The following is a 16972-nucleotide window of genomic DNA, read 5'->3' as shown; positions in this document are numbered from 1 at the left end:
TGCACTTTCCCCCTCATTTTCTGAAAGCATTTAATATTCCATCTCTTCTTTTTCTTTTCTGATTTCTCACTGGACAGATGAGCTCAGAACAGTAGGGACTGATCTTGATACACAATACATTTTAGAAGGAACGTAATCAAAATAACATCACTGTAGTGCATCTTTTTTTTTTTTTTTAATGCCAGTTCTCTCTAACAAAATGGGAATCAGACTGCCTAGATGCTTAAAACCATTTTGGATAATTGTACAAAGTCAGCAATGTGACATAGTTGACAGCCGTACTGGTATTTTTAACATCAGTACCTCTAGTGTTTTTCACAATTCAGTATACTATAGCTGCATAAATAATAAAAAAATCACTTATGAAAATACCATATTACTTAGCTAAGTATTTGAGATTTGATTTTTAGACCAGACTTTTACATATGCTTCACACTGAGGTATCAAACACTGTGTCTAAAGAACAATCTTAGAATAATTATAGTCCCAGTTATAGCTTGCGCTGTATTCTGCTCTAGCTGGCACAGTGTTAAGAACAGCAGAGAGGACAGAGTCAGAGCCTCAGTAGGTGCTGGAAACCTCCATACCTACCCAGCAGTCACAGCACAACGCTGTTAATGTCAGCGCTGCTAGAGTTTCATTCCTACTGCCCCACTGCTGGGTGTATTAAAGGAATGGTTGCATAATTGCAGCATGGGTAGATGCATCTTTCCCTGCACTATAGACCCTAAATTTTGTATTCATTTCCAACCTTCCCAATGTAAATCCACACACTGATGAAAAGTCAGACACTGAACCGGTTTAACTGGTCATCTCTAGCACCACAGTTCACTTGGAGCTGGGCTTCCAGGTGTTCTTCCCCTCCCATGCTCTATCAGACCACGCTGTGGGTAAACTACCTCTTGCCTATTCAGTCTTTACTAACATTGGCTGGAGAAGGCCAGAATTAGTAGAATCCCATGTATTCCTTGGTAAGGGTAATCTCTTGAAATTCAAGCCCATCTTTTAACTTGGGTCCAAATGGGGTCAGCTTCACTCCCCAACTATACTGACAGAAATACTCACTAGACTTCATTTCAGAAGAAGCGTTTCCACCAGGAAGCATTCCTAAATTCTGCTCAATACACCTAGAATTTACAGCAAAATTGCTCCCTTCTAATAAGCATTCCCTAACTTTTCTGAAAAGAACTGTAACCATGCACTGAATCCCACAGGGAAAGAACTTAAACCACAATAATATTCTCCAAATGGACAGCTTGGTTATCATTAATTTCAGCGGAAAGATTGAGGATTAAATGGATATTAGGACTACACCCATTATGGTAGCTCTAACTGATCTTAAACCAAATTGGGATGGAGTTCCAGGATACTGGAGGTATTGGGTAATAGGCACTTCTATTGCCTTTCTGTGCCTATGTGGTTTGGAGTATTATCATCTGTCAAACTAAATATAAAGATGAAGATTAATTCATTAAAACTAGGCAAATACATCTGCATATTCATATGTATATATATTTATATATATATATATATATAATGTATTACTACAGGCTAAATAAGCATTTGCCTATTTATTAGGGCCCACACCTATTCTGCTAAGTAGTAGACAATAATAAACGCGAAGAACAAAACCAAAGAAACTGAGAACTTTACTTAGACTTCTGGCTAAAATACATGAGATGATAATAGTACTTAAATGACTCTCGTTTTGGAGGGCTAATAGAATGAAGATCTGGGAAGACACTGAATTACCCCATTCCAATTGAAATACATAAAAATTAAACCACATCCTGCAAACTGCTTTGCCATGGGTCTCATCCATTCCCTTTAAAATGTAATCCTGTCACTTACATAGCCAACAACACTCCCTGTGTTGGTAACGAAGACATCAGAATGCAAATCTTAGGCATGAAATTAGCCTTGGCAATGTCAAGATATATGTTGACAATAAAAAAATCAAAATTTCCTCATGTTGTAGTGGAAATCAAAGGTGAAAATTTTCTTTATGGAATCTGGAGTATTACAGGTATCTATGACAGCTTTTGTCAGAAACTTTTCTAACCAATCACAAAGCTTTTATAGAAAAACAAAACACGAAAGTCCAAAGTTCTTACTCAAAAAGTAAATTGCATGCTAACAAACCCTTAAGAAACGTGATTTTTGCATAATCTGTAGCAGGTCTATTTGCAGCACTGATCCCTACTCCTTCAGGAGGGAGAAAATACAGTCACCATTAACTAAGAGGGTGCTGTAGAGAGCTGGGATAAGAAGTTATATTGACTGAGAAAAAAACTGCACCTATTTCCTCTGTGCACATTTTAACTCCCAAACCTTTCCTGGTCAAGAAAAGTTCTTTGGTATCAACTTAAAGCAGGGTGACAAAAGCGTCATGTGCCACTTTTATTGGTTGAGTTCTAGGAATATAAGGTGTTGCTCATTTCATTAACTCTTCCCCGGTAATTTGAAGGATTCCCTAAAACAGGAATCTTATATTAAATGGGCCTGAGAAAAATATTTTCCTCTCATAACCTGCCCTTTATCTACATGATGAAACAGGTCATCTATTATGTGCATCAGCCCATATGGAAAAGGTGATGAATGAAAAAAAAAACACACCACCAACAAAAAAGCATGTAAAATGGAGGTGGCTTCCCTGTGGGGCACCATTTTTTTTATCGTACCTAGTGGAGAAAGAGCAGAACTTACTGAGCACCTGGAGGATGAATATTCCTATTGGCACCTCTCAGCTTCATTGAAAGTTATGTCTTATGCATACAATCCCCTACCAAGACGTATCTTTGGAACTTGAAAAGAAAAAGCCAGGTTTAGCCTTTTTTTGAGCAGAAATTTCTTAAATACTGTCTTTTAAGGGCACTGGTGATATTCTCTGTTAAGACGGTTTACGATTCTTGAAGGTGAAGTCCAAAAGGAGGTGATCTGAATGCTTTCCACAGCCAGAAAAAAACAGCTATCTTAGGAAAGACTCCCAGAGTCATTTGGAGAATTATTTTTGAATCTTTTGCATTTTGGGAGAAGAGAGCATGTAGAAAATACACATACAGTCTTCTGCTGATCTGAAAGGTTCTTCTGGACTTTGTATTGGTTGTGCATAGAGCCTGAAGAATTCTGTCTTCTCTCCAACTTTTCTCTATATCATAAGAAATTCCTTAGCAAATTCCCAGTATAAACTTGGTTCTTGTTGCATTGTGGATCTTTTCTTCTGAAGTTTGCTACTGAACTCTCCTCATTACTCTGGTGACCATATGAAAGGGACCCTGCCTGAACCGATGACCTCTGTTCAACATTAAAGTATTTTGCTCTGCAGGGACAGTGGTTTCAAATACTGTATGGCACTCCCTGATCTTCTAATTTTTGAACTGATTTAGAAAAACAATTTGATAACAGAAGAGAAACGAAACAGAAAGTCCCTAAAATTCAATCTCCTGCAGAAATCAGTTCCAAAAAAAAAAAAAAAAAAAAGAAAAAAAAAGTATCAAGGAGTATCCATATGCTGGAAGATCAAGCAGCTAGGCTTTGTACCCCAAAAAGGACCTTGGTAGACCAAGGAGAAGAAATGCAGTAAGGTGAAGTGTTCACAACAAGTCAGTGTTGTATTGCTCTGTGAAAAGTGATTTCTGTCTATGGAGTTGTACATTTAGACGGAAAAGCAATGAATCAAACTAGAAAGAAAGTAGACATAAAATAGTTTGGCTAGCATTTTGGAAATTTACTGCCAGTTCAACCAAGTCAGCAAAAGTTTTCCCTTTCTTTGCAACTATCTCAGGATGTTGACCTTCACTACAAACTTACCCTCAGACACCTCTGTTATCACACTGTAATCACAATCTTTTTCAAATCATCATTTTGGTACTGTAGATATTCAGGCCTGATTTTTAATCACTGACATATTAAGCATCAGCAAAATAGTTTGCTTAGCTGTTCCGTTGGCAATTTTTAAAAAGGAATGAAAACATGTACCCTTTTGATTACCTTGTTAAAGTGAGTCATGATGGCATTATAGGAGTGCTCAGTATTTCTACTGTAATTAAGAATCTGTCATATTTTTCATTAAAACACATTATTTAAAATGAGACACTTAGCTTGGTCATTTCAGTCTGTACCAGCCTGAAGGGTAGCAATGCAACATGCCATCCAGACAAAGATGTTAACATCTGAAATGTGTTTTTCATAAAAATTATCAGTCTTAGTTAAGTTGCCCGTAAAATGCACAATAACATACATTTTTCATGAAAAATCTTTGCATTTTAACTACAAAAAAGCTTTATCTTTTTTAAAATAGATTTTGCAGACTTTCTTCCTGCTCCAAACCAAGAAGCACACTAATGTAAATATCAGATGAAAAAGATTGTTTTCAAATAGAAATAAATGTTTATTTGTAATGCATACAAGCAAAACTTAAACTTTTTAATTCTGGATCCAACTTTCTACACTCTGTAAATTAAGTTATTAACATCCCACAGATGTCAAGCAGAATTTGCACACCAAAGAAAACATCCAGCAAGCAATATTTAGAGGTTTCTAATTTAAAAAAAATAAAAATAAAAATCTATAAGGCCCTGGGGATTGAACAGGAGTGGGTTGAGAAATAAAGCTTGCACAGAAGATGACAGTCACTAGGAAAGGAACTGGGGTGAATGTATACACAGTATATGAACACAGCATCTGAAATTCTGGAGCATCTACTGGCTTGATATGAGACTTTAACTAGGTAATCTAAGATGTTCACTGAAATTACTGTAAGCATTCCTAATGCATGCATTTCAAGTATAAACAATACTTTACTGAGAATGTCCTTTCTCTTGCATACAAATTATGATTTTTTTTGTTTTGTTATTATTTTCATTGGTATTGGAAGCCAGTTTTGATAGCGTTATTTCCATGATAATTTATTAGCTTGCCTAAGAGTTTTTTTGCACAAACTTGAGGGCATTGTATTGCTGCAATGAAATATGTCAGGGTGTCATCTGAAATTGCTCTACTGCTCAGGTAGCTGGAGAGGGTATAAAGTCATTGAGAATGACCTGGCCCCAAATCTGACTGCTGAATCACTGAAATAATATTGATTTCATGGAAGAAGCTGCGCAAAAAAGTATATAATCATAATGTATAACACTTGATTCTTAAAAGAAATTGTAGGAAGTAAACAATTTTTCCTAGTATCTTATTTAGTTGATAAACCAATTATCTATCTAAGCTCTGGTAACACACAGATGGGGCTATATCAAGTATCCAGAAATCAGAATATTTATTTTAATAAAATAAAAAAGCCAGAATAGGACCCTACCATCTCAGTACTGTCAGCTCCTAACAATCCATACCTAATATTATCTCCCATTTTCTTCATTGCTTTTCAACACAGCTTTTCTTCACCTTTACAAATGACATTTTTCAAACTGTAAAATGCACTGTGCTGCTCAAACTTTCTTGCTTCAATAGTTTCTCATTGCTGTACAAGTAAATCTACATTCTTTGTTACTAATATACACAAACCTATTGGTATGTGACTTTGACTCCAGGCTGAGAACAGGCTATAAATTTAGAAATCAATATCTAACTCTATCAATATTCATTTTACTTTTTCAATACAAAATACAAAGGTGAAAGAGCAGTAAATAAGCTGGAGTACTGAAATAAATTGGGTGTTCTTGTCACAATTAATAAATGTTTAACCAATAACACTGCTTGCTCCAGAAGTCTATAGCTCTGTAAGATTTCTGAAAGTAGCAGGTGCTACCCTTGTGAGACTCAAAAACAGAGAACATATTTCAATACTTCATCAGTATCACCAGCCATTCTTTCTGGTACTACTGAATCTAAACATTTAAATGACAATTTGCAATACTGCAGAGCACTACAGGAATTACTGTACCCAGTGTCAGTTTTTTTCAAAAACCACAGGATTTTGAAAATACCTTTTTTTTTTTTTTTCCTTTAGTGGATTGGCTTATATTAGGTGAAACTTTACTAATATGTAGCATGTGCAGCTCAAGAAAAAAATTGCAGTTAATCACTCATTTACAGACAGCCTTTCAGGTTTCACTATGATGTTAAATATGGAAGATTATTAACTTCTTGTATTTTCCAACTGGTGTTCAAGTAAGCATATATATTTTTTTCTCTTTCAAGAAAAAAGTTTATCTACAAATTCTTTTGTATAAAATCTACTTCTTCTGTTCCTATACCTTTGCTAAAGCCACTGAAAGGAGAATAATTCAATAATAAACATAATCGTTCTTTTTATCCTTATTTGCAGATAGATTTCCAATTCTACCCTGTTCCTTTCATAAAATGGTATAAAATATTGACACGTACAAACAAACAAGGCCCATAACAGCTGAACAATAATTTAGTTGTAGCAAGATTACTAGTGAAGAGAACTGTAATTTACAAAATGTTACACATTACCTACGCATATGTAAAAGTTTACTCAAAGTTTACCAAAGTTTATATTTGCTTAAAAATTTACAGTGATGAAATGCAGAAAAAAACTTGTATGAGTACACAGTAAAAATCCTCCTTCCTGCTGTAAAGAGCAAAATTGAAAAAGATTACCTTGAACTTGAAAAGAAAACAACCCTACATACTAGTTAAAAGGTACCTCATATGATGCCTTTACCCACCATTATTCTCTGTCACCCTCCACATAAAAGAAAGTCTTAGAAATTCACAACCTCTGAAATTGTGAATATATAGATACATAACATTGAATATAATATATTTGCTTTAGTATCAAAATATTGGCTTTGCAAAGTTACACAGAGGAACCAGCTTGTAAAATAAAATACTGAATGCTAAAGGCCCAAGGTAAAATGAGTAATAAAATGAATTTCATGATACTTCATACCCTCTTAGTACAAAATGACATCCTTTAGTACTTGAAAGTTGTGAAGTGAAAATCACCTTGTAGAAATAATTATATTATTCTCTCTTCAGCCATTAAGTATTTTTCTTTCTCACTTCACATATGTTCAGAGTCTTAGAACCTGACCCAGACATTCTCTTTTTCCATACTGCTGCCACTAAGGTGTTTTAATAACATTTTTAATATTATTCTTGGTCTGTTTCTGCCACTGAGGTTTAAAACAATAAAATTTCAGGAGGGGGAATTCAGCTGGAATACAAACACTAGGCTTCTCTAAAGAGAGATATCTAGAATATATTTGAAGATGCATTGCGTGTGTTGCTATAATAATTGATATACGACTACCATGTGTAATCCAGATTTACATATTACCAATATAGAAAAAGCCTCACACAGAAACACATGCAGTCTAATCCTTCCAGTATGCACAGATATAATTAATACAAACAAACTGACAAGAGTCCTATAAATCACTGCTAGGTATTGAAAAAGTCATTTCACAGCTGTGACATCAGCAAAATACATGCAATGGTTGTGACCTCGCATCTGTAAAAATCTTTCAGAAATGTGCTTGCAAGTTGCTTCCTATTTAATCTACAGCACTGATTTTAAAGCTTATCTCCACATTTTCAATTGTTTGCCCAAGAATTCACGTCCTGTCTTTATGGTATAGGATACTTATTCTATTCATATAAATTCCTCACAGAAAAAAAGATACCTTATGTCTTCTAACCTGCAATGCTTAAACAGACATGAGCAGTAATTTTTACTGCCTGTGATTCTCAGTATATGAAAAAAAGATTCACTCTCTTTAAAGAAGTGCTATGTTAAATAGATCTAGAAATTGGGAACGTCTGAGGGAGAACTAAGAGTATATTTCTTTCTTTAACTCCATTAACAAGAAGTAGGGACAGGACAAATCTGAAGTTACATAATAAGTTACTGAGTTTACCCAGCGTTTCCCTGGGTCACTGACCTACTGCTTTGTATTTACAGATTTAACACTGTGTTTTGTCTTCTGTCCCACTGAAATTGGTTACCTGTGGGTCCTGGCAGGGGAGCAGCTTTCCTTCTCCGTTTGATGTCTCCCATGCACAATGATCCTAAATGCACACTGGTTTGCCTGCAAGTAATTATAGGAGAAAACTATTAACAAAGGAAGAAAAATGTCACATAAATACACAGCTTGTATAATCTGAACCTATATCAAAACATTCAGCCAAGATGAAGCTGCACAATGAAGCTACCAATCTTGTTTATATCGAAGCATAATTATGTTTGTTGACAAGCGCTCAGTATCTAAATGCAGCATCATAAATTGTTCCTGGAATGAATAATATAAAAGGAATGCTTTTTAATTTTCAAAACTGGCGATCTTTCTAGCTCAACATAAAACAAAAACACTGTTGCTCCTGACAGGAAAATAGCTAAGATTAATTATCTAAAGAGATCACAATATTGTTGGTAAGCTATCTATTGGCTAGTAATGCCTAACTGTCAGAACAACATTTATTACAGGAAAAGTATTATCAATTTCTTTTAAGGTAAGATGAAGAATGAATGAGAAAACATGAAACAGTAAACTCTTCAAAGGTATATGAAGTCAACTTGTAGCACACCAATTTGCCCTTTCCTAATTCATTGGCTAGTTGTGAGAATGATATAACAGAGCACATTATCCAGTATGCACATTAAACAATGATGAATTTACACTTTAAGACTGGAAAATTGGTGGGGCTGTAGAAGATGGCAGACAAACACTTATTGCACTCCAGCCAGGTATTCATAGTCAGGTACCACAAAAGAGGGTAAATGTGGAATTTCCAAATATTGAATTTTAGGAGATAATCTTAAAGGACAATTTTAGTAATGATTTTTCTTACAGTAGTGTGCAATCCCTGTAGAATGGAATATATGTAGCCTGCATTTTTTTTGTAAAGAACTAAAACAGAAAAGGGAAAAAATGGAATAAATTTATGTCACACAATTAATGTTTCCATAAATGTTATTCGAAACCATGAACTTTTTACCACAGCAGTGTGGGTGAAAGTTGGTAAAACTACAAGCTGAAAACTGCATCTGATAGTCTACTATAGCACAGTAATACTCTGTCACTCAAAGTATCTGGTTTCAGGGTGGGTATATGACCTATCCTTTACTGCATTTATAAACATTTTTAAGCTGTGCTGCATCTAAATGAATAGCAAGTGTTCCTGTATGTTGAGAGACCTCAGATCTGCTCAATAATGTAAAGAGGGAAAACAATGTCTTGATAAAAAAAAGCAATGTACAATCTTATACATATTTAAAAAAATACAGTAAACTAATAAGAATGTACTTCAGTGCTTTTATTTAAATAGTAAAATATGCCAGTAAAAAAGATACACACAGAAGTGCACTCTAGCTTCACTTATTAAGTCAACTATTTCAGCACAGATTTCTCTTACTTTAAAACAAATTTTTTCTTCCTTAGAGTTCTTCTAAGCTGAAACTGCATCTGATTTTAACATCCAGAAATTGAATGCAGTACAACCAGGATACTAACATGGTGCTAAATATCAGTTCTAAATTCAGAAAGAAATCAATAATTGTAACTTTTCCATAACTGACTGTACAATAAAGAAAATTAATATTTAAATAAAATATGGGGGAATGAATATTTAAGGGATGTATATAACATTGATGTTAAACACACAGAATAAGTTGTGTGGTAAATGATACGTCAAACACTGCGCAACTCTGTGTTCTGTCTTTGGAATGAAAAAGGGAGAAAGTGTCCAGGAATACAAGCAGGATGAAAGATAAAAATTAATAAAGTCAGGCAATTGAACCTGAATACCCAAGCTACAGGAGTAACAGCTAGCAGCATTTGAGTTATTTTACCCAGAATTGATTATCTGTTACACTACATTGAAATATCTAGATTATTGATCTGTAAGATTATGGTACTCGGGTCTCCCCACTTTTCCTCCAGGCACACCAAATAGAGTTGCAACAAATAACACTAAGTAAGGACTGCTTTGTTATTGTTGTCACCCTTCATGTAGAACACAGCAGTTACTTTTTAATTTAAATCAATGAATGTCTGAAAGGCAGCCTTGTTCCTTCAGCCTAAATGAATCATTCGTCTTTGCAAAGCGCAGCAACCCGATCACCAGACAAGGTGAGAGTGGGTATTTCTTTGTTGTCGTCGAAAATACCATGTGCCACAAATAAAGAACAATACGCTACAGCCCCAATTAAGCTTTGTCAAATTCATTTTTATGGCCACTAACATCAAACCTCAGACTAACTCTCAGTGCTAAAGCTGTGTTGTTTACTTTCACCAGGTCTCATCATCTGATCTGCGCTGCTGGTTCAGATTGCAGCAAAACAAAAAGCCAGGGCTTTTAAGAGGAAGAGACAAGAACTATCACAGTTATTGAACTGGCAGGTTGGATGAAATGAAGCATTATACTTCAGCCACACAGTACGTTTTGAACTGTTAGTAATGGAGGTATTAGAAAGTAGGGAGAACTCTGACCCTCAATCAGGCTAAGTTCAGCATTATGTTTCTTAGCATTAAATCAGAAGAGCAAGGATTACGGAAAGGAATATAGCTATTTGCCTGACTTCTCTCTACTTATCCCTAGCTTGCTTCTAGCTATCATTTATAAATAGTACTCTGGAGGGAAGCTAGGCATTTTATTAGGGAAAAAATAAAACTTGTTAAGACCACCTTGCCTGAAAACTTGGCTTTTGACATGCTGGTGACAGGGACTGGAGCAAGCAGTGTCAAATGGAATAATTTTTAAGGAACAACAACAGGAACTTGTCGCCTCATTGTATGCATTTACAAATAGAGGCTTTCCAGAGTATTAGGCCTAGTTAAAGCTGCCCTCTGGATAAAAAGTGTTCCTAAGCAGCCTCAGACAAGCTCGGGAGACAAACAGATGTGACTATGGTCCCTGGCGTTTGGCAAGAACACTCACTGTCAATAAGAAAAATATGAGCATGGACAGGGCATCAGCTGCACCATGGTGGAGCAGGCCTGCAAGTGTCACAGCCGCGGCAAACTTGTGGCAGGGGGGAATCAGAGGGCTGCAAAAGCCAGGCTGGTGTGAACTTATGCTAGCATGCCAGGAATTGTTGTTGTTGTGTCATGCCTTAACATATTAAACAAAAACACCGGAAAAACTACTGTCAATTTTTATTTATTTATTTAAATCTCGTGTGCTGTATTTAGATTCTCCATTCTACGTGGTAAATAAGAGCCTCAAAACTGAAGACAGACTGGGGAAGGCACTAACAGCAAAACAAACAAAGAAAAAAAAACCTTTATGGAAATAATAAACATAATGAAAAGTAGTTTTGATACAACAAATATGTTTCTCCTCTGTAGATAAGCAATGTCATGCAAAGCAATTCACACACATCTATACATTCCTGTGACAAACATTCACTCTGACAAATTTTACTTTCTTCTTCTTAAATAGTTGTAGCCTCCCTGCAATTTCTTTTTTCACGGTACTTGCCCTTGCTATGATAACAAGCCAAGAATTGTCTCTTCAAAATCCCCAAATAATTCTATCCATGCCCATGCAACACAAACTTCTCTTTTTCCATAACTGTCAAAGCTCAAGAAGAAAGTATTTTTCATGAGTGCCTTTTTTTCTGCTGTTACATACGTTCACCTCTCCAAGACATTTCTAGTAGGTTATTTCAGATTTTTATCTAACCTGACCTTTGCAGTCAATGGACCGTTTGGTTGCATCCCCCAAACAAACTGCTGTGGGATGGAACCTACAGCTGCACTGTTCACTTGGTGATCCGCCCTGTGAGCAACTGAACTCAGACAGTGGTTCCTGACTATCTCATTAGTAATTATCATCTTTGCTGCTGTTGGAGTTAGAAATTCTCCAGCCCAGTCTCTGAGAAGGCCTGCAAAGACCTGGATCTATTATCACTGACATTCCAAGTGTAAAGAAAGAAAGAAAGAAACAAAAAACAAAACAAAAAAACAACACAACACCCAACATAAAACAAGCAACAACAAAACAACAACAAAACCAACCCCAACCCCTCTCCCCCAAATTAAAAGAAATCCTAATAAAATCCAATAATTTATCCATAGTCTCTTCAGAAAGAAGAAGTGAAGATAGTGTTACATAGCAGGTAGCTTCATATGAACTAGTACAACGGCCTTGTCATGACTGTCATCCCATTAGGGGGAACTCTGTGTACTAGTGCATTAAAAACAAAATATTTGCATGTTTATTTTATATGTCTCATTTTAAGATGTCTGTTGCTCACTTTACTCTTTCTGCTTTTAGCAGCTGTCACTTTCCTTGCAAGCTGCAATGCTTTGATATCAGAGCAGTTGCTTTTGTTAATGCACTGTAATTGTGTTCAGCAGTTACAACATCATTGAATGCAAGCTTCATTTTGTCCCCCAGTATATTTACTGTCAAACCATTTACCAGACTACACTATGACATTGCTAAGATAACTTGTAAGTAATGGAGACAATGGTTTTATGCTCTGTGTCAAAAACGCATAAAAGTACTGATTGCTAACAAAGCCAGATGTGGAATATTGTGTGTTTTTTGTTTAACAATGTTTATTACATTTCTGTGCTCTGATTTGGAAAATCCTATGCTGTATACTATTACGATATACTAATGTTTTCAAGCCTGATTTCTATATTGTAATTAGGTGAATCTGCAATGATCAATACTTGTCTATCCATTCTATTCCAATTAGCATCTCTCTCACCTGAGGAGCAAATTCACTACAAACAGTGCCACATCATTCTGCCACAGTATCAATGCATTCCTGCAGATGGCTGTAGAACTCTTCAATTTTATCATCACAATGCTTTAGGTAATGTAGAGGCTTGACAAAAGTTTAAATGAACTTCTTTAAAAGAGATTACAATAAGACAAGAGTTGACCTGTTTGCATTTTAGAAGGGACTTGAGAGAATTGTTTTGAAGTGGAAATGTAACTGTCACTGTCTTTTCATAGTCTTAAAATACAGATAAGTAATAGATATGAATATAGGTATCACTGAAGAGAGAATGCGGTGAGTACCATGACTCACTTTAAGCTTGAAATGGTTCTTATAAACAGAAATTGAGCAGGGAATATGTGAAGCAATGCTCACGTCAGCAGCTAAAAATTAAAAACAACAACAACAGAACAAAAAAACTGAATTCACAATTGCAAAAGATAAGAAAACCAATAAAATGATTAAAAAATGAAGTGTGTTGCACAACTCAACTTTACAAAACTAAAGCATAATCTGAGTGAATCTCCAAATACTCAAGTATCTTCAGCATGAAAATAACACTGAAAAGGATCTCAAATTCTTACACAGAATGGACCTGTAGCACAGACTCTCATTTATTACATAGCTTAAAATGCAGACAGTGCTGTATGTGATGGCCAGTGGAAGCACATGTATCGGCACTGCTTAAACAGAACTTGGATGCATTTTTAACTCTTTAACTCAAGACCACCCAAGTCCATAGAACAGTTTATCATCAGTTTAGATGTAAATACAATTTAAAAACTACTATGTATGTCTTACTAAATGTCCAATCACACTACTAGCTAATTAGATATGTTGAGCAAAAACTTCTACACTTCCTTTTGACTAAGTCTCCAGAAGTATGGACCAAAAGTTACCACTCACCTTCCTGCACTGTCAAATATACAAACTAGGCAATTGGTGTTGTAAATCTGTGAAGATGATGTGTATTACCCTAAGATTAACCAATAATTCTAAGCTTTGCCACTAGCATGTACCTCAGTATAACCACGGAAATAACGCATGACGATTTCATAATATAACACTGAAATAAGAAAGGCACATTTGCTTTTGAGGAAAAGAATATGAAAAACAATGGTGAGGGAAATTTATAAGGGAAGATTTACTTGTAAGTCTTGAATCTCCTCTTTCCCATGTAGCACACAGGTTGGTCAAAACGTGAGCACAGCCCCTGGTCTCCATGTGAATGCTCAGAGAACAGTAACCCTGTAGTAACATGTGCCCCATGAGCAATTACATGGATGGAGCGCTCCTTGTCTGTACCGAAGATGGTACCTACATCCTACAGTGCAGGTGCAGTTCAAGTAGATGTGCAGGACACTACTGTGAGGTCATTTCCATGGATTAAATGACAACAAATAAGAATGAACAATATAATGTTCATTCAACAATGAAGCTTAGGACTCCAGATCTTAGTGTAACGATACACAGCAATCTTGAAAAACAGTCCAGTAATGTTCTGTTAAAAGTATTTGAGATAAATGTTACTCAGTACAAATTTACCTCACTTAAGGTCAAACCAACATCTGAAATCTATTTTGTTGTTTATCATGGAAACATCACATGCATGTGTGCCTGGTGGCATTCTGGGCACAATGTATTAAGTGCCAGAATGGTCACCACAGTCTACACTAAAGCTGCATTACAGCTGCATTCTTGGTGAACAATTCTTCAGTTAATCCATCTTCCAGAAAAAATACATTTGGTAATGGGATGGCTGAGATCATATGCTCCGAGTATACCCGTGGTCTATCCTCTACCTCCATTATACTCTTCCGGTGCATTAGAAGGATTTCATGGCTTTTATGGAACTTGCAAAATCTGTATTGATTATATTCAGCACCAGGAAACAGATTCCTGGAAATCAGAAACTTAAATATCTCCCATTTGCTTGATTTTGTTTTTAATATGTGACATCGTTCACAAATTTATACACATTCCCTTAAGCTAACTTCCTGGAGGTTGTAGAAAGAACACTCCTCCCCCTCTACTTCTCTCTTGGCTAGGAGCAGTAGACCAATACTGCTGCAAATTAGTCTTGTCTGCAAAATATGTTAAAAGTTTTTACAGAAACTTTATTCAGTGCTAAAGAATTGGCAAAATAACAATGAAATAAACATCATTTGCAGCATAAACATTAATTTTTAATGGTTATGGAGATGAATATGTATTTCTTCTTGGTATCACTTTCTCAGACACCATTCACGTGAAATCAGTGCCACACTTGATTCCTCTACTTCCTTTACAAACACTGAACATTTCTTCAAACTTGTCTAAAGAATGATATCATCTATAGAACAGATTGCAGCATCTGCCTCCACAAGTGTGAAAAATATTACATTAACTACAAGAGCTATGCACTGTATTTTCCTTTCACTAAATTTTAAACAGATGTGATAAAACAATGCAACTCTGTCAAACTCTTTTCATACTAAGCCAATCTGTTCACAACATAACTTTAAACATAAGGGTGACATACCTGTTTTATGGAAAGTCCTAGTGCAACCCTATTATGAATGAGCAAAATACAATTTCCTTCTGCCCTCATGAGATTATCTCATCACCAAATACTGTATCCTAATATCTTCCTTTGTGCTATCTTTTTCAGCATTTCTAAGTGTCATACAAGTAGTCCAAGATTTATCTAACTCTGCAAGTCTACACAGACATAGCAAACAATGGAAAATAAAAATTTACACCACTACAAATGTTGTGACACCTAATCTCAAGTCACTTGTACTTTGTGAATCAAGAGTCTCTAAAATTTTGTTCTCTATTAGAGGCCTACTGCCCTCAGAAAGGATAATGCATTGTTTTTTCTTGTTTCTAATTAGTAATTTAAGCATATGTTCAGCATTTAACTCTAAATGTTTGCCTTTTCCCCAAGCTCTAAGACAGCTGTCCAAGATGTGAATGCCAGAAAACATTTAAATATCAACATCTGTTGAATTATGTTAATTTAGTGTAATATAATTGGGCATGAGTTGGAATTGATCGAAAGTATATGAATTACACAAAGGCAAATCCAAACCAGTATCTTGGTGTACGAACAAGTCACCAAGGAACACTGAGGGAATAAAATCAAAAAATCCACTTCTGTTAAAAATTAAATAGCTAAAACTACAGCTTTCTTCAACAGATCACATGATTTCACATTTTCAAGAGAGGAAATGAATATTTATATCAGAATATTTCAAAATATTTATGACAGGACGTTCCAGTATTATTTTGAATTGAAGAACCCCTGATAAAAAATAGGAATGCTGACATTTGTGTAATTAGGAAATGTAGTTAGGAAACAGGTTGTGGTAATATAATACCATTCTGTAACAGGGCAATATTGTTCTACAAATTCTAAAGCAAACATGGTTTTGTTCTCTCTTCATCTTGTGACAACATTGTTAATATCCAAAAGATATGGGTCCTGATCTATCTCTGAAATGACTTGGAAAACATCTTTTTGACTTGAGCAACAACCATGGCTTTGAACAGATACTTCCACAGAAGGACTAGATAACTTACTCAGCTACACTGTTTATTCCAGGTATTTCTGAATACATATTTGTTTACTAAGTATGACATTCACTAAATATAGTCAGTACAAGAAAAATATATGTTGCTGAAAAGACTTGCAAAACATGTCTTACCTACAGTTATGGATTATATTCATATAATGTTAAGTTAAAACATTGCAACCATTAGTACCACATTCAAAATTCTCTTTTAGAGCAGGTAGAGAACATGAAGTGACAGTGTAAAAATCCATCACAAACATCTGATATAGTAACTTAAAAATGGAACAAGGGAAATATATGGTTGAAAGCACTCAACTTTTATGCCAATTTCCTTCTTTGCCTCTGTGTGGAGAAGGTGAGCAAGCATGGACAACTGGATTGCATTTGGTCCACTGTGAGAGACCAGGAATTCAATTCATGCAAGTAAAAAGCCAGCACGACGTAATGATGTTCAGTTGGCCATTCAGACCTAGATCTAGACCAGTGATCGAGACGCTTTTTGTCATATTACAAACAATACAGTCGGTTGTTAACCTACTACCTTTCAACTGGTTCCAAGAAAACAACTCTAAAGCTGAACCCCAGCTCCATTCTCCTCAGTTCTTCTACTTCCATATTTTTAATACTATGCTTGACAAACAACTCTTTAAACAATCTGATTGTCTGGCCAAGATAGCACTTAAAAATCTGACAATATTATGATAATCAAATATATAATTGTGTGCATGGAGAGAGGAGGGGAAAAAACAAAAGACAACAAAAG

At 35.5% G+C, this 16972-nt stretch overlaps 1 protein-coding gene across 1 annotated transcript in view; it reads right to left on the bottom strand.

The window, feature by feature from the left end:
• Window positions 1–16972, bottom strand: part of GPATCH2 (G-patch domain containing 2) — a 123300-nt gene that overhangs the window by 8594 nt on the left and 97734 nt on the right. Inside the window, exon 9 of the mRNA XM_035557975.2 lies at window positions 7924–8006. Coding sequence (XP_035413868.1) covers window positions 7924–8006 — 83 coding nt within the window. The remainder of the gene's footprint in view (window positions 1–7923; window positions 8007–16972) is intronic.

Source organism: Cygnus atratus, chromosome 3 (assembly GCF_013377495.2).
Source record: "Cygnus atratus isolate AKBS03 ecotype Queensland, Australia chromosome 3, CAtr_DNAZoo_HiC_assembly, whole genome shotgun sequence".
In the NCBI taxonomy this organism is placed as follows: domain Eukaryota; kingdom Metazoa; phylum Chordata; class Aves; order Anseriformes; family Anatidae; genus Cygnus; species Cygnus atratus.
This window is presented reverse-complemented; position numbering and strand designations above follow the sequence as displayed.